This window comes from Mizuhopecten yessoensis, unplaced genomic scaffold, assembly GCF_002113885.1.
Source record: "Mizuhopecten yessoensis strain PY_sf001 unplaced genomic scaffold, ASM211388v2 scaffold10985, whole genome shotgun sequence".
In the NCBI taxonomy this organism is placed as follows: domain Eukaryota; kingdom Metazoa; phylum Mollusca; class Bivalvia; order Pectinida; family Pectinidae; genus Mizuhopecten; species Mizuhopecten yessoensis.
Genome location: NW_018408820.1, coordinates 411,483 through 436,269, shown reverse-complemented (window position 1 = coordinate 436,269; position 24,787 = coordinate 411,483). Strand labels below are relative to the sequence as shown.

Here is a 24,787-nt window from a genome sequence, read left to right as displayed (position 1 = left end):
TAGCACACCAAGTGCTGTACCCAGGCCATCCCAGTCCCCTCTGACCGGGGCCTTCCCTGGTTTCTCTCCAGAGGCTCACATTCCCGAAGCTCGAATCCCGACTCCCTCACTCTAGACTCCTAGCTACTCTAGACTCCCGACACTGGACTACTTCTTAAATAATCCCCAAGTTCTTTTTACAATCTATACAACATTGACTATTCATAATTCATAAGTAATGAGGCACGTACAGCAATTTAATATAATTTTTTATCTAACTTTTAAGCTGACTTTTCCATTCCAAACCAATACAATACTAGATGCACCACATGGCAACGACAGTAACCCGGTCTGTTTTGAGGAGTTCATTCTCTCGTCCCTATCCCTATGTCATCCGTGATGGACCTGGTCGCCACTAGATGGATAGCCCTAAAGCACTATCGACACTTCAACAGCCCCTCTGTCAGCCAATGCACGGTGTTACCCAAAGATTTCACCCCAAATGTTCTTATAACCAAAGTGCTGCTCTCTATTGATACCCACGTGCACTATCTTACATGTTATAAGATGGTTCCAATCTTTATCATTAATTGCCTAATTATCGGCTTATTTTTTTTTACACTCGTCAGGTTTTTTATTCGGTGAAGAAAAAAATGGCAGACTTACAGTCTCCTTGGACGTGAACATAAATATTTATTAAAAAGAATATAGAGGATTAACATACTATGAAACAGTGAAAGTCATACTGTTTAGGAGTAGAAATTTCATAATCTTAAAGGGACAATTTAGTGAAGTAAGTTTTGTTTATAATGTTGTCACAAAATTCTTCATAGTTATATTCCGTCTTTGCGTATTGCAGAGTTATCTTCTCTTGGGAGCAGGTATTGATTGTTACGTCATTGGTTTGTGTGAGAAAATTACGTCGTTTTCTCAAAAATTGATGACGTTACTCTAAAAAACAAGTGACGAAACAATCAATACCTGCTACAAAGAGAAGATAACTCTGCAATACGCAAAGACGGAATAGTTTGATACTCCTTATGAACAATTCATGTCGAGAAATTGACGAGAGACAATTTTCTAGCTTACAAAACTGTCTTTCCAGCCGAGGAGAGAAGGCAACTTCGAATGATCCATTGATATCGTACTTTTTGCGGTTTGAAATTCTCCCTGTTGCACCGTCTCAGTGCGTGCATGCTCTTATTAAACCTGTTCGTTTTTATTCGAATCCAAATATGAACAGAAGTATCTGACTAGAGGTATATACTATGATATTTATAATTCTTACTTCCGATGTATTGTGTAAATTCAAGAGTGCGTTATGTGTAAACTCAGACTCGGTCAACAGTGTTTACTTCTCACTGAAATGCCCGAATATTCTATTATTTTTATCACAGGCTTTCCCAAAAAAAGAAACTGACCACACTGGACGTTGGCGTCAGGTAATGCCATAATCATCTACGAAAACTTTCGTTGACTAAATAGCCCCTTTAATTCAGGAAGTAAGATGTATTTAGCAATGAAGTACAACCAATATACGACTTCATTGCAACAGGAACGGGTTTGAACCAAAGACTGGATTAATCAAAATCATTGTAGGTTGATCTAACGTTCAATTTATCAGAAGAGATCACATCTCCAAAATACTACAAATATGAAAAATCATTTAAACTTGTTTTCTCGGGTTATCCTGAGATAAAGTTAATAGCAAACCTGATATCTTTTGCGGGTATAACACTGGATTTTATTGCTTACAAAATAACAATAAATCGGTAGACAATTAAAAAACTACAGCGAATAGATTTAAAAAAAACTCATAGCGTCATCTATAAATTGTATGAATAGAATATATTTCAAAGAAATTAAAACATGTTTCTGGGGCACTAGAAGCACTTTCCTTTTTTAAACTGATTTTCGATAATTACACATTTTATAGAAGAAAAGTGGCACCGAAACAGTTTGTAACAATATGCGATGGCTAAAAGCGAACCTATTGTGTTGTGAGGGTCTCATTTAAAGTAAGATGGCATCGCTGTCACTTAAACAATAACTGGTTGTCTGGATGTAATTTTTGTTGATATAATTAAAAGTGGCCTCTGGCAAATCCCATTTTATGGTAGATTTGCCAGAGGCCACTTGTAATTATATCAACAATAATTACATCCAGACAACCAGGTATTTTTTATATTTACATATTTTTCTTTTTTAAGGAGGCTCCACCCTTTCGCAATAAACCAGCAGAACTCAATGAAAGTTTCACACAATGGTTATGTCACTATGAAGAGATGATTTTATGAAAATCTAAGCATTCCGATAAACTGGGGATTTATTTGTAAAAAATACCGAAAAATTGAATTTTTGTCGAATTCAACACTTTCACATTTTTTGAGCGAGTGGCATTGTTCAAAACTATTACGACAATAAAATAATGAATAGAAACATTGCAAGTGAACCCTACAAATATTTTATATATCATAAAATATCTACAACATGTTACAAAAAGCGTTTTTTTATTGAAATTGTATGGATAAAAGTAACTAAATACAAGCTAAAACCAAACAGGACACATAGTTTTATACACAAAGAGTGAAAAATTGAACCAAATACACACAAAGTCTTCATAATTAATTTATTTTACATTTTACAATAATTTTGATCCTCATGAGAGTTGTCTACCTTGAAAACAATCGGAACTTTTTGCAGAGGGATAGAATTTATACAATGACACTTATTTTCTTTACTATACCAAAAACGCTTACGCATGGTATATTAACATGTCATGTACATGCCGTTATTACGTGCACGCACATGCACTTGCATTTTATAGGCATCTTGATATTTTACAAACCACTATTTCACATTGTAATTGCATTTGTGAACCGATATATCTGACAGAGCGTAACTCGCTCGACAACAAAAGTCGTAGCGACCAAGAGCTTGTGAACTACTGTTAGCACGTGATACGTACAGGTGAAGTTGGTAAATAAAACACATCAGTCTGCATTCCATGCGCCTCATATACGGCCTTCTTGAAGTCGTCTGATCGTATGTCAGTGTTTTCCCGTGAGTTAATTAATGTCTTTGTATCATAAGCTTTATTTCCGAAGTACGTGTGACTACACATTTCCAAGTTAAGTCTCGATATCGGGTGTTGACATACCATCGTCAAGCACGTGTACTATTGTTTACCCGGTGTTACTATAATTTACACCACGGTAATGGAATGCCCGATACGCCATACGGAACTGACGACACGAAAATACGACAAGAAAAACATGTGTATTACGAAGGGTGGGAAGTCCTTAAGACATATTCCTACAAAAACCATTAGCCCTGCCTCAAAATACATTTCACGCGGCCATTTTGTTTGTTTACATATTCCTACACCTGAAACAGGCAGTTGTAATTATAGTCGAGCAGTTGTAATTATAGCCTATATAATTACACTTGCCCTCTAACACTGTTGTAATGGGACGGCGCGGGGGGAAATGTAAATATATAAAGATAACGTTTTCAACATTAAACGAAAGGATAAATGAGTAAAATTGATCGAAACACACTTGCCTTTTCCGTCAAGCCTGTTCTCATTCATATAATTTAGTACATTACAATTAATGTTAGAGTTATTTCCCCTACACCCCATTTCCTGTATGGTTTTACCTGAACTTATGCCGTTTCGCTGATTGGGATTTCGGACTTTTCATGTTGGTAAATAATGTTCGAAGGATATTCAGGAATAGAATGAAATTGATCTGAAAACGGAAACAGTCATGATTAACCACACAAGTCCGATTCCAGTTTAAGGTTTCATAATTAGGTTTCAGGAATGAAGCTTGCTAGGTCTATGAACCCATCAATACATTTTTTCAGTCTCCCATCAATACAATTAGCAATTGTTTTCTTTTTCTGAGACATTTAAGCTACCTCTTGGCATACATCTTACAGTACTCGATATTGTTAGACCAATCGCCGTTCATATATAACAGAGTTAGTGTCCAGGTCATTTCTGAAAGGTTGTGCGAACATAAATATTACAGATAATATTGGAAATGTCGGCCGGACAGTTTTTGAATAATTCAACACTCACCATAATACTCAATACCAGCGGGCCTTTAATGATCCAGAAATATCCATGAGTTGGGTTTGTATTCCAGCATCTGAAACACAAAAGATGGTAGGTATGATATACAAAGACAGAAATAAACGAGTACAATTGACCGCGTCAATAACAAAAACAGGATCAATAGGTGAACTTGATGTTCATAGAAAATACCAGAATACGATGGAATACTAAAAGCAAAAGGGAAAGTATATTCCTACAACGAATCTACGCCGTCCAAAGGGATCAAGTTTTCGTGCATCCTATACGTTGTTGTGGTACCAATCAATGTATGACATGACTTAATTTTAAAACATAAATCAACAGTAGGTGATAAAAAATGTTGTAAAATGTATATTATATGCGTCGACATTTTCACACGTTGTTTCGGCAAAGAATGACTGACTTACGGGACAATGAATATAGATCCATTTCCTTTTGTTGTGATGTTTTCTCAATTCCTAATGTTGTCTTTCGTTGTCAAATTCGAGCTCTGATTTTGATATACTTGGCAAGTTTCCACATTTTACCTTTTTTTTTTTTTTTATCGCGTATTAACTATGAATATGATATTCAGGTTACAATCACATTTATTACTAATCCATTACATGTGTAACGTTGGCGAAATGGCAGTGGATAAGTGATTGTTGTTTACGATACATAAAATATTTTCAGTTTCTTCACAAACATTCTCAAACTAGTATTACTCACAGGATATTTTCTTTGGTGATCCGGACGACAACCCATGGAATGATATATAAAAAGGGCGAACCTGCAAAAAGGCCGGATGTAAAAACAAGTTTAAGTATAGCGGGTTATAGGTATGCCTATCCTTAGATACCCTATCCTCTATACGTTTCATGAGCTGATTTATTATACACACTAAATAATCTGTCAGGGTTAAGACTAGTGGCTAACATTAAGACCAACACTTCGTTTTGAAAAACTGATCTGTTTTATATGCACCGTTGTCTTTCAGAGATTCAAACGTCATTACCTTCATGACAGATTACGTCATATTTTCCTCTTTTTTTATTACTTTTCGTCACAATCAATTGCTGAAAATGAAGTTTTCATGTATTTTTATAAAGTATCGATAATTGAATTTCAGATTTTTCCTATTTAAGTTTATACTATTATTTTAGTATTTATAACAATATCCGTTATTCAAGTTCTTCGTTCGATATGTGATCCACCAAACAAGGCTTGATAAAACTTAATCCTGTTTGTCTGCATGGATGGTACAGCGTTAGCAATAGAGGAAAGTTAACTCATTCACCCCTGAAGACACATTTGAACTCCTCCAATTCAAAGGTTGGAATAATTCATTACGAAATTTCAGGGGTGAATGGGTTAATGGTAAAGTGTAACAGTGAAAATACCACATATAGTTCACGGGTAAGGCATTATACCTATATTTTACACGAGCTACATATTCCGCTAGAAATTGAACCGGTGAATATAGATTATTAGCTTAACGTTCTGCAGATCGGGCTGAACAACAAGCGGTCACTTAAAAATCCATCCTCGATCTTTAAGGGGTGCAGGGTACACTAGTAAGCCTAAACCCCTGGAATATTTCATAGCAAAATTGAAGGCACGAAGATAGCTGTTTGATTGGTGTCAGGTAAAAACACTGACCAATCGCTAGGTCGATACCTGTCCTTTGAAGATTACAATGGAGAGACGCCCGATTTCGAAGCCTATCAATTTTTACCGTTACGTGACCGCGAGATTGTTTTGATGTATATCAAAGGATCGAACTAGTATTCTTGTTTCATCAACAAGGGGGGGCACACTGAGCCTTCAATTTTGCTATGACATATTCCAGGGGTGGAGAGAGCGAAAGTGAGCGTAACCCCTGGATATCGAGGATGTTCAAAATCAGAAGGGTTCAGCTTTTAATACACATACCTTTTCAGTACCTCTCGGAATATGAAATGACAGAATGGAAATATCGCAGAGAGCTATTTGATTGGTTTCGGGAATAAAAAACACCTGACCAATTACTAAGCTGATACCTGTCCTTTGGAGATTGCAATGGAGCTAAAATCAGCTGCAATGCCTATTGAAGTAAAGTTACGCTGCTGTACAATTCATGATGTCTTCAGACTAGTCTACGTGTTTTTAATATCCACAAGATGGCGACGATTGCGCCTAATAAGATTGTGTAATGACATACCTGGTATGCCAGGGGTGTAGAGAGGATATCTGTTCAAAGATTACATGCGGCTATATTCTTCACCAATGTGACACTTAAGGAGGTACGTACCCCAGCCGAGTATGACGTAGTATTTGATGCTGCTCCGCTCGGAGAAGACAGACACTATGATGAGAGTGTGTAGGTGTATACCCTCCACGAAGATCCACATGTAACTGGCGGACAGGACGTAATAGAATACCGAAAACAACAACTTACACTCCCAGTGCTGAAACAACAGGGTAAACATATTATATTGCAGCGGTATATTCACTGTATATTCAACGGAAATTCAACGTACACTCCGAGTGCTGAAACAACAGGGTAACATATTATATTGAAGCGGTATATTCACTGAATATTCAACGAAAATTCAACTCACACTCCCAGTGCTGAAACAACAGGGTAAACATATTATATTGAATCGGTATATTCACTGTTTATTCAATGAAAATTCAACTCACACTCCCAGTGCTGAAACAACAGGGTAAACATATTATATTGCATCGGTATATTCACTGTATATTCAACGAAAATTCAACGTACACTCCCAGTGCTGAAACAACAGGGTAAACATTATACATTTGTTGACTGGGTTTGAGGACAACATGTTAAATGCTGAACCAGATGACCAAACTGTTGCGGCAACAGTTTGGTCCTCTGGTTCAACACAACACATGTTGACCGAAAACTCAGTCTACAAATGTTTTGTTATAACTTTTTCAAAATTTCTGACGTTTCCAATTTTGATTTATCTTGAAAATAATCCCGTGGTAATGCGTTGTGCTTTGCTTCAATATACTCTGTTATTAATTTTTCTGCAACTCTGATTACATTCTTGGTGTTTGTACTGTCTCTGTTATTAAGAATTTCGTCAATTTCTGCAGCAGTGTATTCCGAACATTGCAGACGGCCGGAAGCAGACGTGAGCAATACTTCCTATAGGGATGCCACTATTGGTAATTGCTTAACGGCGGAAGTTGCCGAGTAATGGCCGGGAAGTACCGAATAGTATGAGATGTGACGTAAGCAGTCAACATTTCACTCAAACCCCAATCTGATTAAACTTCGTACTACGCCTGAACATTGGAGTGTGCTGCGGTCAGGGTCACGTTCAGGTGACCTTTATATTTATAAATACTCATTAAATTTTGACCAATCAGAGACCCTCTTTCAAAAGGGTGCTCGCAGATGTAACAAATATGTCGGACATTGATGAGAATGATGCGATTGATCGTTATTTGAGATTGATCGTCTGAAACCCAAACAGAAAAAACAATCGAAGCTTTATTAGAGAAGAAAGACTGTATGGTGGTGTTGCCTACGCAATTATTACCCAATGGGTACGTTTTCCTTGGCGTCGTAGAAACGTCAGTCCCCGCCGCCATATTTGTTTTGAAAAACTAATCTGTTCGATACCCCTCGCTATTTATGTAACCACCATGATATTCCGATTCGCTGGCAAACTTTTGCCAGCGCGCCTCTGATTGGTTCATCTAAGGGTCATTTGAACGTGACCCTGACCGCGGCACATTCAGATGTTCAGGTGGAGCCATGTAACAGATGATTTTAATCAGATTGACTCAAACCGAGTCGACATTTCGATGTTGACCGGTCAGCATTTTTCTGAAGCAAACATCTGGAATTTCGAACTTTTTTCACTATACAGGACTATAGAGAATAAAAAGTAGAGGTATAACAAATTATATTTCAACAGAATATTATCGTAAATTCAACAAAAATTCAACTTATATTGCCAGTGCTGAAACAGCTTGGTAATCATATTGAATTTTAACGAAACATTCACCGAGAACTCCAGTTGACTAAGAATAGCAACCTACATTCCCAGTGCTGAAACAAACAGGGTACCTACACATGTTATATTCAACGAACTATTTAATGACACAGCTTGGCAGAACACATTATGATATTTGCCTCCAAATGTTTGTCATTCATATAGACTGTAAATGTCCATTGTTTGATAGAAATTTGAAAACCTGGCTATTATTACATAAAAAATCGTAAGTCATTAACTCTGACGGTGAAATCTGTATAAACACGAAACCCCTGAAAACAGTTATTGCGTAAGGTGAGTAACGACAGATGTAATATCTAGACAAGGAAGATAAAAACATATTATTGTGTAGATATTGGTTATATTTGTGATGAGTTTGTGTTATTAACATCTAGGAAGCTATTGATATTTTTTTCTAGACGTGTCATTATATCCTGAGATTACCTGGAGATGAAACCCCAGCTGCGTATGATTAATACACATATACTCTCTAAAACGAGTGTTGATTTTTCAAGCCGCCGGCAATCTAACATAAACACTTCTAAACGCGTATTATAAAAATAATATCAAGTAAAACGAATGAAAAATTCTTTTCATAATAAATGAATTATTGTCCGTCGTTCTTTCTCGAATTCAACTTTATTTTGCAGTGATGGCCAGCCATTCGTCAACATTTTGAAACTAAATTTAGATTTAACAGCCCGGATTAGGTCAAATACACAGGCGAAACACGAAATACTTCAACACATACATGTAACCACGGATTTTGAAATTGATATTTTTACAAATAACAGCTTTTTGTAACGTATTATTGACACCTGAACGTAATAACATTATGAAATCGTCCTTTTGGATAGTGTATTAACACCACCGGCTGTTGGCAATACGGAATCGGAGATTTGGCGTGGCCACGGTTGATGGTGAGAACTTTTATTTTTTATTTGTTACTTACTGTATATATTAATTCGATAATGCCTAAGCGACTCATTGAACAGTTGTGAAACGCACACCATTACTATAATATATTATATGACGACAGGCGTGACGTCACTGAGCACGACACTAAAGCATGTTAGCTACTTTGCTGTCACCAACGGACGGTGCTTTTTTGCAACTTGGAATTGTTGCGAGCACTGTGCTTCGATAGGTTATTGTCACTTGGGAGACCTTTATTTAGAGTTGACCATTTATAAATGGTTTCGGTAAGTGTGTTTACGTCTGTTGGTCGTTTCTTCAACCAGTGGTCATCATCTTTCATCGTTGTCCGTTACGTGTGTGTATCTATTTAAAACGTAGCACTAGGTTCACAGTGACTTGCTAGCCGTTTATTCTTTTTAAACAATGTATATTTTACTTGAGATCTATCGATATTTCACAATTTTTCCCAATGCAATGAGCGGTCATCACTTAGGTTGTTCCTTTTCACGTTTAGTTAATTCCAATACACCAATATAAATGTTCCTCTTAGTCACGGAATCCAAAATTTAATGAGTTGTGACACAAACGTATGTTTATAATACTGTCAGGAATATTACATCAAATTTGACCCTGTGCCCATAGAATTTCAATAAGCCTCGACCGAAAGAGATTGAGCCATTAGGTTTATGTGTGTGCTCTTTATCCCGTCTTTATCTTCCGTAACGCATTTAGAACTTCTCGGACTTTACCGAATTCATCCTAAAGCTACCATGTGTTTACTCACCGTACCCTCTGTTATAAACAGCACTGTATCTTCATACGGAAGACGTTCCACATCCTTGCGCAGACCGAGGCCCTGAACTAGAAGTGTTTCCTTAAGGATGGAGAGCGTTGCTCGCAGGATAAACGATACAAAAAGGTTCACGTGGACCGTGTTCCGGGGACAGTGCAACTTCCTAGTAAAGTGAAAGTAAAATGATTGACCTGTTTATTTTGTCAATTCATCAAATTTGTCGAATTAAGTTCTTTCATTTATTTCGAATGAAACTGTTTTGAATGAAATAAAGTATTTTTTTCAATTGGAAATTTATTCTGGTTTTTCCTTTTCTAGGAACATGTACATGTACATGCCTTTACGTCGGCACCAACCTTTGAAGAGAGAAATACCTACTTTTTTCAAATAGTTTAAAGTGAATAGTTATTCCAAAAAAACTGCAGCTTTATCATGCAATAAACAACTTGTTCATAACGAAACAGGAAGGAAAGAACTTTCGAAAAAATGCATTTTGTTATTATTAATAAGGTTATAATTACAAAGAACCGCTCACCCTTTCATCCCCAAATAACTTTAATTAACTCTACCATGCATTGATCTGGATGGGTCCATTATTGTCTGCAGTGATTACCAGGTTAATTTGAATACAATATATACTCACTACCATTACTTAATATATAGTAGCAATTCGCAATGTGAAGAAGAAGAAGAAAATTGTAATAGATATATATGATCGCTGCGAGAAAGTCAAGTATGGAAAACACCGGTTTATGTACACTTTTATAAGCTCTATGTGATAAGTAACTGAATATACATTCGCGTCATTAAACTTACCGGAAGTAGGCCATGACGAAGACAGCCAGGGACAGAGACAGGAGAGAGACTCCGTACCCTATGTTGTACATTACCCGGATGTTCTTCATGTGAATCTGTAAAACAAATTGTTATACCATACAATTAACCACAGACGGTGTTACAACACTGTACAAACTGTATACTGGAACTGTAGTATTAACCCGAGGTATTACCCCGAATTCATTCAGTGTATACCTAACAGAAATCACAGCATCAATGCACAAGGTTTATCTTCGGGTACTCCGGTTTCCCTCCACATTAAGACCCCCATGCACTTACAACATCCAGCATCAACCCACAAGGTTTATCTTCGCGTACTCCGGTTTCCCTCCACATTAAGACCCCCATGCACTTACAACATCCAGCATCAACACACAAGGTTTATCTTTGGGTACTCCGGTTTCCCTCCACATTAAGACCCCCATGCACTTATAACATCCGGGCTGACAAGAATGATGAATATAAGTGGAAATAATTTGTTTCATAAAAGTTGTAAAAAAAAAACATATTTATAACACACAAGGACAAAATTAGAATTCTAAGTCGTTATAACAACAAACGTATGACTCTGATCACAACCCGAAAGTTCTTCTCATACGTTCTGTATGTAATATAACATTATTACGATCACGAATTAGAAATTATCAATCTTTTAAATTAGAAATGTAATGCAATATTTCTTACTATATATATAATAATATAAAAAGGGTCTGCATACACGATGAATTAATTCTGTAATATACAGTGTACATGTATTTCTTACAAAATCAACAATTAGTGTTCTATAATGACATGTGCGTCATACATTTTCTTTTTATACAATATTAGTTAAAATAATGCTGTATTTTATATTTCTAAAATCATAGATTAATTAAGTTATTTCAGGAATTCTAATATCAAGGTAAAATATTGTTATAAACATTTCTTCTTGTGCAATCGTGATATCGTAAACTTATACTGAACTACATTTTTTTTTTTTAAATTCTTGATGTTATTTTACAAATTATTTTACTCCGAAAATAATAAAAATGAAAACGAAAATACATTTTGCCTATTGAAAAGTATACTACAGTCTGTATATCATATACATTGGCGGCAAGTTAATATGAAGTACGTATACAGGGCGATAAATTGGAGACTAAATAATAAGCCTGAAGTCAATTAAGGCCTATACAATCTATCAGGATGATTTCCATTGTGGTAAGAGACATCATTTGTCGCACCCTAAGATCCTCTAGAGGGTCTCCTTAATAGTCTATCCAGCTGCTGAAAGACAATTCGCTACTGTAAGATTTACGAAATTGATATTTCAATTTTTTCCATTATACAATGACAATAACTTATTTGTATTCCCAACCTCGTCTGGGCGAAAACTAATACTTTCGGCGTTCTGGGGTTATAATATATATTGTACGTAAAGAAATAAGTTTCGTCTCGAGTTAACCTTTAACAATAGATGCGTCACGCTTTGTTTTACGTCATAAATTATCTTAATAGCATTCTTTAGATTTACTAGTGATCGACGGAGATTTAGAACCCTAATATTTTGTAGCCCTCTCTACTCCCTGTTTTCGATATACACAATGCTAATTAACAAAACACTTCAGCATCTGATTGCAGCTGTCATTACGTCGCAAGCTCACGGTTTCCGGTAATTGAATACAACTGACTTGAACGAATTTGTTCGTATAAGAGGAATGTCATGTAATCAAGGATTGTATCAATGAATTAGTGAGTCTCTAATTTGGTCATACAAAAACGGCACTAGAAGATATAAACCTCTTTTTTGGAGCCTTTGGGGTTTTGCTCAGTTTGAACGGAAAGAAAGTTATTTCAGACTTTGTGTAATATTCCTTCCTATTTTTTGTCATCGATACAACAGATAACGGCGTCCCATCACTATCTCGACATTTAAAACTTCCTCATATGTTGCTAATGATGCATTAACAAAAAGTACCTTGGGCAAAACATAAAAACAAAACAAAAAAACAAAAATAAATGAATAAAAATGTAATAAAAAAAGAAAAAGAAAAGAAAAGAAATGCAAATTCACATTACTGGTTAGAATATGATTAGGGCAAACGTCGGTTTGTGAATTAAATTGAAAGAAAGCTATTGTTATCTGATCAGGTGATGCTGACAATCCATGCAGACAGCTCGGGATGGGTACTGCAGTGTCTTGCTGTAACGTTTATGTAAACTGACACTACAAACAAATTCGTCGAGGAAAGGAGGTTACTTCAGCTAAATAGATACGCGGAGGTATTAACAAGGTGGCATATGACTATCAAAGACAGCTCGATCTAAATCCTCAAATTCTCTTGAATGCATTGACTGTATAAATGTATTTCACTGTAGTAACGTATCGTAAGGGGCCCTATTAGTTAGAGTGGGCGTGACTTTGCTTTATTGTGAAACGTATAGAAGAATATGACAAGCATGTTTAAAGCATAGTTACAGATTTTTGTCTGAATATCCATTGAATTGTAATTGGATTGTATTTTATTTTATTTCGATGATTGTCAAAAGTTAGTGTTCATTTTTGCAAAGTCTGAATAAATGCTTAACAAATTAGTGTAAATGTACATCATTGTATAATGTCAAAATATTGAAATCAGAATAAAAGCTGCCTGGAATAGATTTTCAAAATGATCACCGCTACCCGTAGACAAGACAAATTATTTGGAAGTATGCTAACTTTATATGAGAAATATCACTCTGTTACCCTGATCTAGCGTCATTATAATACTAGCACGTGACTTTAAATGACACGTACAGCTTTCACTAGATTATGTACCTTAGGAGCTGTCACACCTAACCGATTTTGGTCGCCGGAGCCCTACCGGAGCACAAATTTTGCGATTTTTGAGGCCCTTCACTCTACTTTCACCGCTAGGATTCGCTCATCAATACAGTATTTCATAGGTCAATTCAATGAACGAGTCGTTGTTTGATTGGACACTCTTAACTATTTACATTAGAAACGTTTATGAAGCGATGCGATGGTAACGGTTTGGAAACATTCGCACGGTAAACGTTTAAAAGTCGAATTTCGAATGCGAGGTTGATAGTTAACTTCCTGCTTGAAACAAGCGTACATTGGACCAACCAATATAAAACCAAAAGTATATCAGATTGCTTTCAACGCTTACAAATTTGAATAATAATAATTCTAATTCCAATTCTTATATACCGCTTTGTCACAACCTAGTTCGTAGGTCGTCTCAAAGCGATTCACAAATTATTATCCGTGGTTGCAACCAGCCAATACATTTCTCAACTCCCTGGGGAGCATACAGCCGGAGCTGCCATTTCGGCGCTAACAGCTAGCATTCAACAATTCTAGCACTGCCCAACCACGTACTCATTTACAGCTGAGTAGACTGGAACGACCGGAGTAAAGTATCTTGCTCAGAGATACAACACATTGCCGTGCCGTGACTCGAACCCGCAACCCTTCGGTCACGAGCCCGGCGTCCTACCACTGGACTACCGTGCCTCCTTAAAGAAAAACCAGATAGCAACTATCGTAAGACTAACCAAACATCATATTTGAAATGATTATCCCAGTTGGCGTGTCATCTAGTCTACATAATTATAATCATAATATTCACAAGTTTCTATACTAGCGCATGACCACTGACACGTGACACTTCGTAAGTACCCGGATTAGTTCAGGAACGGTGGAAGTTGGAGTGAGCATTTCCTGGTCAAAGCAGGCAGAGTAGTTCGTCCAGGTCTGGTTGAAAACAGGGTGTATAAACCATCGACCGTCCGGCATGCACTGTTTAGTGGCAACATCTAAACGGGAAACATGGACATAGTCAGTCATTTTTCAAATGGTATACCTGATCACTTCACGTTTATATTCTAAGTACATTTATATAGCCTCGCAATGATACATCATCTAAAACTATCTAGCTCAAAAATGTGTTAATATTTGGCTTTTCTATTTCTTTAGATTTTCTATTCACGACAGCAGCGCTAACAATAGATCAGCATTATTTATGACAACCAATTTATCATTATAGGGTAATTCTTGTAAACCTCCGCAAATAAGCCCATTTGTCTTCTTAACCATACTACCGCACTAAACATCAAACAAACAATTTATTAGCATTGTTGATAAAGGACCTCCATATGTCGCTTACTCTAACGAGTCGGACAAGTAGCGAGGCATGTGCCACGTGCACCTGTTGTGTTAAAGCGCTGCATTGACTTGGAATAAACACAGAATAAGCACGTTCCTCTGACAAACAAATCATGGTCTGACAGGTGTTTGCCTTTGATGTGCCGCATATTGTTAACAATGTCAATATCATCCACACAGTTAAGGCTGACCTTAGCGAGACATGACCAAGTACCATGCGCAATTAAAGACCGGGACACCTCAAAGTAAAATTTAAAAACAACGTTCACATTGCAAATTATTTTTTACATCATTTCTTTCAAATTGTTTAAATACTTTCAGAGTCCGGATGTTTAAATCCTAATTACACATTGCAGAATAACAACTAAAAAGACTAACAGTTTTTCTCAAAGTATATTTTTAAATAATGATCTGAACAGTTCAATGTTTTTTTATGCTAGTATTTGTCTACAGATATCCATTTATGATCTTGAATGTTATTTGTTTTTAAAATGCCCACGGACTTTAAATACAATTTATCTTATCCCTATCTAATCGATTCACACACAGTTTTAATTCAAACTTGTAAAGACTTGAATCTGTACAAATACCAGATGAACTTTGGTCAGTATTTCTGTCCGTCGACATGAACTCAAAAAACTGATTATTGTTGAAATCTAAAATGCATTCGAAGCACCATCGGCTGTGCTGGATATTAGTGAAGTCTACTTTAAATTCTATACAGCATTATCTATTTGATTATAGCTGAGCATTATATTGTACACTGCGCACCGTCACTTTGAATGATTTTTTTTTATAGTTTGATATTAAATGTTTAATACCGTAATTATGTTTTTACTTTTTGGTTATTACAGTTACTTTTCATGATATATTAATTTTCTAAAACTTGATCTTGTTCATAGCGACATATATACCATCCTATTGAGACTAAACTGAGGCCAATATCCTCTTTCGTCATATAGTATTGAAGTTGATCCTTAGAAGTTGATCCTTAATGATGCTGTTAAATTTGTAATACCCGACTTATGCTACGTACTATTAACATAGAATCCATGAAAATAGTGCGGACAAGGCATCTGGGCATAGGATCCAGGCTCCGTATCCGGCCAGCACGCAATTTCGTCCCATGTCCGGTTACAGTAAACTCCTGAAAAGAAGTATTTAATATTATCTTTTATTTGTTTCACAATAACTATAAATAAAAAAAAAAAATCATCTTATGTCCAGGATAATTGTTAGCCCAGATGGAAGCACACAGCCGGTTTAAGTTTGGGGAAAATGAAGTACCCAGAACAAATCCATGAAGGAACATCACATATTTAATTTCATTTCTGTTGATGTCTGTTTAATAACTAAAATTCAAAGTAAATCAACTTATTCTTCATTGTCATAATATCCTTCATTCTCTCGCTCGTTGAAAGGCGTAGCAGAAAGGGACAGATTTTATCAAATCAATAAATATAAAACATTTTTAAATTAGACACAAAAATAGTTGTAGTTTGATTCTGTTTGAAAAAGAAGACATGAACATTTTAATAGTTTATTACGTTTCGCAAATCAAACGACAAGTATACGTTAATGGTTACTACAGAAATGTATGCTTGACCTGCAGGTATGATCATATTTAGATAAAGAAGGGGGATAAATCGACTTCCAGGTGTAGTCATGTTTAGATAATGGTAGGCACACATTGACCTTCACGTGTAGTCATGTTCAGATAATGGTGGGGACACATTGACCTTCAGGTGAAGTCATGTTTAGATATTGGTGGGGACACATTGACTTTCGGGTGAAGTCATGTTTAGATATTGGTGGGGACACATCGACCTTCAGGTGTAGTCATGTTTAGATATTGGTGGGGACACATTGACCTTCGGGTGAAGTCACGTTTAGATAATGACGGGAAACATTGACCTTCAGGTGTTGTCATGTTTAGATAATGGTGGGGACACATTGACTACCAGGTGTTGTCATGTTTAGATAATGGTGGGGACACATTGACATCCAGGTGTTGTCATGTTTAGATAATGACGGGGACACATTGACAACACCTGGATGTCAATGTGTCCCCGTCATTACCTAAACATGACAACACCTGGATGTCAATTTGTCCCCACCATTATCTAAACATGACAACACCTGAAGGTCAATGTTTCCCGTCATTTAGATAATGACGGGAAACATTGACCTTCAGGGGTTGTCATGTTTAGATAATGGTGGGGACACATTGTCCTTCAGGTGAAGTCACGTTTAGATAATAGCGCGGACACATTGACATCCAGGTGTTGTCATGTTTAGATAATGGTGGGGACACATTGACATCCAGGTGTTGTCATGTTTAGGTAATGACGGGGACACATTGACATCCAGGTGTTGTCATGTTTAGATAATGACGGGGACACATTGACCTTCAGGTGTTGTCATGTTTAGATAATGACGGGGACACATTGACATCCAGGTGCTGTCATGTTTAGATAATGGTGGGGACAAATTGACCTTCAGGTGTTGTCATGTTTAGATATTGGTGGGGACACATTGTCCTTCAGGTGAAGTCACGTTTAGATAATAGCGCGGACACATTGACTTTCAGGTGTGGTCATGTTTAGATAATGGTGGGGACACATTGACATCCAGGTGAAGTCATGTTTAGATAATAGCGGGGACACATTGAGCTCCAGATGAAGTCATGTTTAGATAATGGTGGGGACACATTGACCTTCAGGTGAAGTCATGTTTAGATAATGGAGGGAACACCTTGACTTTCAGGTGTGGTCATGTTTAGATAATGGAGGGAACACATTGACCTTCAGCTGAGGGAACCCTTTTATTCAATGAAGTAGATGGGGATATGTGAATCACAGATACTAATTGTACGAGACTCTTTTATATAGACCAAGACGTTTATGGTCTCAGCCATCCTTTCGAGAAATGTACAGGACAACTTGACTGTTAAACCTAAAAAATTGGGGATGCAAACATATTTTAGGTATTATTTAATTTCATAGAGATATGTTGAATTGGAGTAGATATATCTTTAAGTTAACAGATACATATTTAGTTTAACAGAGATATCTGTAAAAGAAATTGAGTGAATACAAAAAGTCTGATAAATAAATAAAGATACCTATATGAGTATATAAACGTGATAGTTTAAAAAGTTAACTTGGTTTGTCATAGACAATCGTTTCCAGGTCTCATATACAGGCATCTTTAAGTGTCATAGACAAGCATCTCCAAATTTCATAAACAATCATTTCTGAATCTTATAGACAAGCATCTCTGAATCTCATAAACAGGCATCTACAAATGTCATAGACAAGCATCTCCAAATGTCATAGACAATGCATCTCCAAATGTCATAGACAATGCATCTCCAAATGTCATAGACAAGCATATCCAAATGTCATAGACAATGCATACGTCTATGCTGTTTTGACTCGTATGCATAGATATATATTTGGGCAAAAAAATATTAACGATAGTGTAGGCAAAAAGGTTTGTCAAATTTTAAGGGCGACCACCCTACATTAAGACAGGAAAGTGGAAATTAGCATTTAACAGAGTTTAATAGTAATCATGATGTATTCATATAATAAAAAATACATAACAAAACAGAAGATAAATAAATAAAATATGTTGTTGTAATTGCATTTCCCCTCGGTTAGCTTGTAACCGAAGGCTAACTATAGTAATCAATTCGTATTGAATACGTGAGGTCAAGTGAATTAATACTAAAAATCTTAATAAATGTAGTGAGAAAAATCTCATGTCGTAGTTGTTCGTGTAAACACGGCGTGAATAAACTTCGAGTGACGAGTTTTGTACGTCAAAATAGCGGACGGTGTCACACCAGCTCAACCGGGTAGAAAATTAAGATCAAAGATGGACATTATTGAATTATGTGACAGAAACTGGATAAAAATATTGGAACGATGGTTATAAATACAAATTAACAGAAAATAATAGTAATAAAAGGAGAAATAACGTCACGTGAAGTGAACATGTACATGTGCCTGATGCTGTATAGGGGGAATAACGTTTTTAAATAAATCTAATGCAGGCGATGTTCTGACAGTTACATCAAGTTGTTTCAAAGCACGAAGACTTGAGGGTAGAAATGAGGTGTTTTGAAAGTCTATAACTATAACTAGGAGTTAAAAAGTTATATCGAATTCGTAATGGAATGGTGTATTTTGACCAACTGTATGCGTTATGATGTACCATTGTGAAATTCTGGAGTTATTGGTATAATTGTGTTAATAGTTTATATACAAAATATAGATGATGTTGATCTCAGAATGTAGATTCTCAAGGGTGACCTAACTGTACTGGATGTAATTAAGAATACCCTTTAACAGTCTCCCGACGGTCGTGTTCTGTCTGGCACTACATACATGTACATATATATATAGAGTAGCGGGGGCCGGTAACGAAAGGTCAATAATTAATTGGTCAAGCCTAATTAGGTTCGAGCTTGTTTAAATAATTGTGGACAAAAACCTGCGTAGGAGATGGTAAAAGACGGTTCGTTATTGATATCTAGTATACAAGTTTGAATTTTACCTTGTACTATAGTCTCGGTAAAATGATTTCGGAACGAGCTGAATATATCTGATATGAAATTGAAAATAATGTTTTAGGTCCTGTATATAATTAGTTATGGTGATTCTACATCAGGTCGTGTGATAGTATGTTTATTAGAAATATTTACACATGATTGTGTATCGTATTTGATGTTTACATCTTCGTTCAATTCACGAGAAATTAAACGTCTCGATATTGTACAATTTACTCAACAGGTAAAGATGGAAGTTGAAATTGAAATTATTTCCCCCCGAACAGTTACACATACTATTGATGGTGACTATAATCAAAAGCTTGCCCAAAAACTTTAACCAAGCTCAATTAGGCTGTTTTTGGGCCCTAAAATATGAAAATATGGTTCAGCACATTGCTTACACTCCATATAAATGCTTCAACCTTCTAATAGACAACAGTTTGTCGCCGACGGCAGGTTGATCTCATTACAAAGATGTAGCCGCTATATTCGTCGAATACGTTCGCTAATAAAACGTATGAAAGCGTCATTGTATTAGCGAACTAATATTTACGATGCTGAAATCTACATTACGTTATCATGAAAGCGAACCTATATAACGCTTACATTTTACGTGTTTAACGAATCATGCGATTTATTAGCGTTATCATAAATCAGTGCATCTACGCTTTCCTCGTGCAAAATGTACTCAAGGAAAACCTTAACATCTATAAATAGCGCTCTTCCAGAATTAACTTATTTCATATATTTTCAAAATAAGTAAGTTTTAATTTAAAATTTTTGTATGCATACAATGTACATATTCTTATCGTACTTCACTCGAAGCGCCGTCCTTAAATGACCATAGCTGTTGATAGGACGTTAAACAATACTAAACTAAACCATCACTCGAAGCGAATGAGAAGAATTATAAATCAGAGCGCGTCTTAGATTACGAATCGATTGATAAGTTAATATCGATTCACAACTCTTTGGCACTGATCAACGAACCACTGATACTGGATAGCTAGTCCTGAGTTATGTGTGAAAGTCGAGAAGCGATTTACTGTCAGCACCATCTGTTGTATTTTTACACAGCATTTATAACGACACTTCATTATCGTAGAATTACGATCCTCCGATCAGTTATGTTCAGGGACCGCATTGATAAGTCAATACGTAAGAAATAAATCTCGAAATCCCTGCATCGATCTGTCTGGAATGACGGGGGTTCTATCGAAATATTATTTTACTTACAAATATTACACACAGCAGAATTTAAACTAACATACCATAACTGCCCCCACCCCCACCCCACCCCATCTCTACTCCAAAAAAATAATCGAAAAAAAAACGAAACAAAAAACAGATGAATTTGGGGGGTTATTATAGGAAACAACTATATTATTACAACAAATACGTTATTCTGGCTTGATACAAAATAATAAAAAGACATTAATCCCTGAACACTATTTCAGGGCTGTTCTGTACAGAAGCTGGGTAGTGACAGGTAACGTTTGCAGATGTTGTGTACATGTACCATAATAACACGGACACATGTAGCGAATAATTACGTATTATCACAGTATTTCGTAATTACAATAATTTTCTCGTAATTACGACACAGCTGTTGCGTAATTTCTACATTCATGTACTTATCCCATAATTATGAAGTTATTCTGAGACAGTTATGTCTCATAGTTTTACGTGATTTTTATGAAATTCAACCAAACATGATGGGGAGATACATAATGTGAAGATATGAAAAATAGGGTCTAGCAAAGCTATTGATGTCACATATTAATGTAGCATATTAATGTAACATATCAATGTAACATCTATGTCAATGAACGGTCAATAGAATTAACAAGACCGGTAGAAATAGCATAAAACGGCGAACTGAATTTGTATCGTAGTTATTCCGTGTTTGCGTATTGCAGAGTTAACTTCTCTTGTGAGCAGGTATTGATTGTTACGTCATTGGTTTGTGTGAGAAAATTACATCGTTTTCTCAAAAATTGATGACTTTACTCACACAAACCAATACCTGCTCACAAGAGAAGATAACTCTGCAATACGCAAAGAATGAATAGGCGATAGTTATGATTTACCTGTCACTAACAGGCATCCGTGGTTTAAAACACATGACAAATAAAAAACGTTCCTTGAAATAATGTTGATTTGGGATGGACAAGAAGTAAAAAGAAAAGAGCATAGTATCTGACCTCGCATTTATGACTGTCGCTTAAATCAGTGGAAGTAATGTAGTATTGTATTTATTACTGTATGAATGTAATGAAGTTGTTCATAGTACATGTAAAATATACTGTTGAATGCATTTAGCGTTTCATAGCAACAGGAAGATGGTCTTATTACAAGTTTATAATGCTAAGATAAGCTGGAGAGAAAAAAAAACAAAGTTCAATAAACGAACGTACGTCTTTATTTATTTAATTTGCAATAGGCAACAAAGCCTTTGTGCGATACACACATTTAAACACGACAATGACATGATGGCAATAATAAATACATATTTGCTCTCAAATATTGACGGCATTTACATGAATTTTAAAGCAGCAAAATAACATACATTTACTGGGAACATATTTATTCACAATAGTAAACCTGAACACAGGATGCAATAGACTTTAACAAAAAATTAATGCGAAGAGCAGGATTCAAGAAATTAATTTGAGTTACACATTAAACAATTGCCATGTCTAATTTCAATTGCTTTGTAAATAAACATAGCTAAATTTCGAAAAATAAAATTGTTTTTTGAAGAAACAAGTTCAACAAAATTGTCCATATTTGGTTTACAGTAATATTTCCTTTTCAAAAAATTTGATCTAATTTCAGAGCATAACGGGCATTCCATAACAAAATGATATTCATCTTCAATTCTAGTTCACACACTACAATATCGCATTTCTGCAGGTATTGGGTTAGGTCTATGCCATCTCACTCTCAGAAAGAATTAGTTTCACTACGTTGTCATGGGTACAGGAGTTTCGTTAAAAGTATAAAACAATCATTCATATGATTGGATCAGAGCTCAAATAGTTTTGGCTCTGAAGATTTTTAGTACCACCGGATCAGCTTATTTGTGACAGAGTGACTAGTCCACAGGGAAATCTTCAACATCAGATCAGCACTTTCTTACGTAAAAAGGAGCTCCGCGAAGCAAATAAGAAGGTCATTTCAAGATTTTCGTATTACCGAAAGCATTAATCAGCGTGCTGAATAAGGCAATTTAAAGCCAGTCCTTTATTTGATTTTAAGTAAAGCAGATAGCAAAAACGTGTTCGCTTATATAATCTCATTATAAGTGCAAGTGATTCTGTCTATTGTATATAAGTGTTTTTGCGACCCTGTTCCATAGCTAATGTGTACTTATTGAATGCAAGAGTTTTTTGTGACCTTATTCTTCAGTTGATAAGGTTTATCTGAGACCCTGTTCTTTACAAGTATTGCTGTGACCCTGTTTTACATCTAATGTATATATGTTGTTTGCAAGTGTTTCTGTGACCCTGCTCTACAGCTAAAGTAGGTTGGTTGTTTACAAGTGTTGATGTGACCCCGTTTTACAGCTTGTGTATGTATGTTGTTTGCAAGTGTTTCTGTGACCCTGCTCTACATCTAAAGTAGGTTTGTTGTTTACAAGTGTTTCTGTGACCCTGTTTTACAGCTTATGTATGTATGTTGTTTGCAAGTGTTTCTGTGACCCTGCTCTACATCTAAAGTAGGTTTGTTGTTTACAAGTGTTTCTGTGACCCTGTTCTACAAGCTTAGGTTGGTTGTTTACAAGTGTTTATGTGACCTCGTTTTACAGCTTATGTATGTTTGTCGTTGACAGGTGTTTTCTTTGACTCCGTTTAATTCAGATTTGTTGTTTACAAATGTTAGCATGGCATTAGTTTAAACCGTATTATGTTAATTATATAGATACGTGAATAGATTGACCTTTGCTTACGTAGTCTTGTAAAGATGTTGACAAGTCAGACTGGCATTAATGTGTTACACGATCAATGGGGTCATTTCACTGAGGAATAATAAACTTCATGACGCTTGTGTGTCTTATTTATATTTAATGCAAGGTACGAAAATGCAGTGAAATGTATAAATAATTAGATAAAAATATCGTTTATCACATGTTTTATCGATATGATCATTTACACAGGTTTATATATTTTAAGATTTGGACAGGAAATGAGAAATAGCTACTGTTGGTGCTACACATTGTAGCATCTGCGTCCCATCGTCCAGCGAGGTGGAAGAGAAGAAGAAACAAGGAATTGGCATCTGACAACTACGATACGATGAACCTTCACTAGATACATACATAACACACCCAATCTGTCACAATAAACATTGCATAAACCGGAAGGCAGCGATTTCTTTTTTTTCAAACTGTCTGTTTATTAAGAAATACGTAAAAAAATAAAGATATGCCAGTACAGATATACACATTCACAATCTATTTATTTGTATGTATCATTTGTATACGTAAGCTATATAGTTTATTTAGCCATATGTACCTCCTCACTGTTTTTTGTTTCCAAATTTAAAGATGGGTTCCCCGTGATTTTCGGCAATATCGAACTATCAAATTTTGAGAAGGGTCAACATTTTTTTTCAAATGTCAAAGACTAACATTAATTCTTAAATTTTAGAAGTGTAAAAAAATATGGTTTTAGGGGGCTAGAAGAAATTAAAAATATAAGTGCTGAAATAACACAAAATAGTTTCAGAGTAAGTGTGGGCTGACAGTCATGGTATCTGGATAAAATCAATCAATTCCACATTTCAATATATTACTGAAGTTCTTCAAACTAAAAAAGAAAATGAGATTTAAATGTATTTTTTATGAAGGTATCAACTTAATTACTGGTTAAAAAGCGTCTGGGTGGTACTGTAAAGCGTATCACAGTATACGTAGACCGACATTCCTCTGTACTCAACGCAAGGCTTTAGACATTTTAACAGATTAATGTCTAGTGCGGGCCTGCACCAGACTTCAATCTGTCAAAATATTACAAAATCTTGTGTATGGACCAGATGTAACTCAGACTCGCACTACATATTGATATTGTTGCATGATACAAACTTGTGTAAATGTGTCATACTATTAGATACGCGCAAGGTGATGCGTATTGATGAGAACTTATGTCAGCGGAAGTTGATTTAGAATTAAAGAATTTGTGTAACTCCACTGCAAGAGTTGCATGCATATGATTACTATATGCAATCAAAATTCCTTTCATGCCAATACGAATATTATTTGAAATGCTGAACCATTCAAACAACAAAATCACCTGTTTACTTTAATTCTTATATATATATACAATGTATCAATTGTAAAAAGAAAAATTCTAAACAACGAGTCTTTAGTACTTTCATCCCGTCTAGGAGATTCTTTGGTCTATTATTAAATAGACAATTAACAATGTATATATATATATATATATATATATATATA

General features: G+C 35.7%; 1 protein-coding gene across 1 annotated transcript in view; it reads right to left on the bottom strand.

The window, feature by feature from the left end:
• Positions 1-24,787, bottom strand: part of LOC110464312 (secretin receptor-like) — a 73,368-nt gene that overhangs the window by 2,188 nt on the left and 46,393 nt on the right. The window contains exons 3-10 of the mRNA XM_021519461.1: positions 15,808-15,918; positions 14,286-14,422; positions 10,601-10,695; positions 9,776-9,947; positions 6,351-6,507; positions 4,790-4,850; positions 4,067-4,136; positions 3,640-3,731 (exon numbers count right to left, since the gene is read on the bottom strand). Of these exons, the coding sequence (XP_021375136.1) occupies positions 3,640-3,731; positions 4,067-4,136; positions 4,790-4,850; positions 6,351-6,507; positions 9,776-9,947; positions 10,601-10,695; positions 14,286-14,422; positions 15,808-15,918 (895 nt within the window). The remainder of the gene's footprint in view (positions 1-3,639; positions 3,732-4,066; positions 4,137-4,789; positions 4,851-6,350; positions 6,508-9,775; positions 9,948-10,600; positions 10,696-14,285; positions 14,423-15,807; positions 15,919-24,787) is intronic.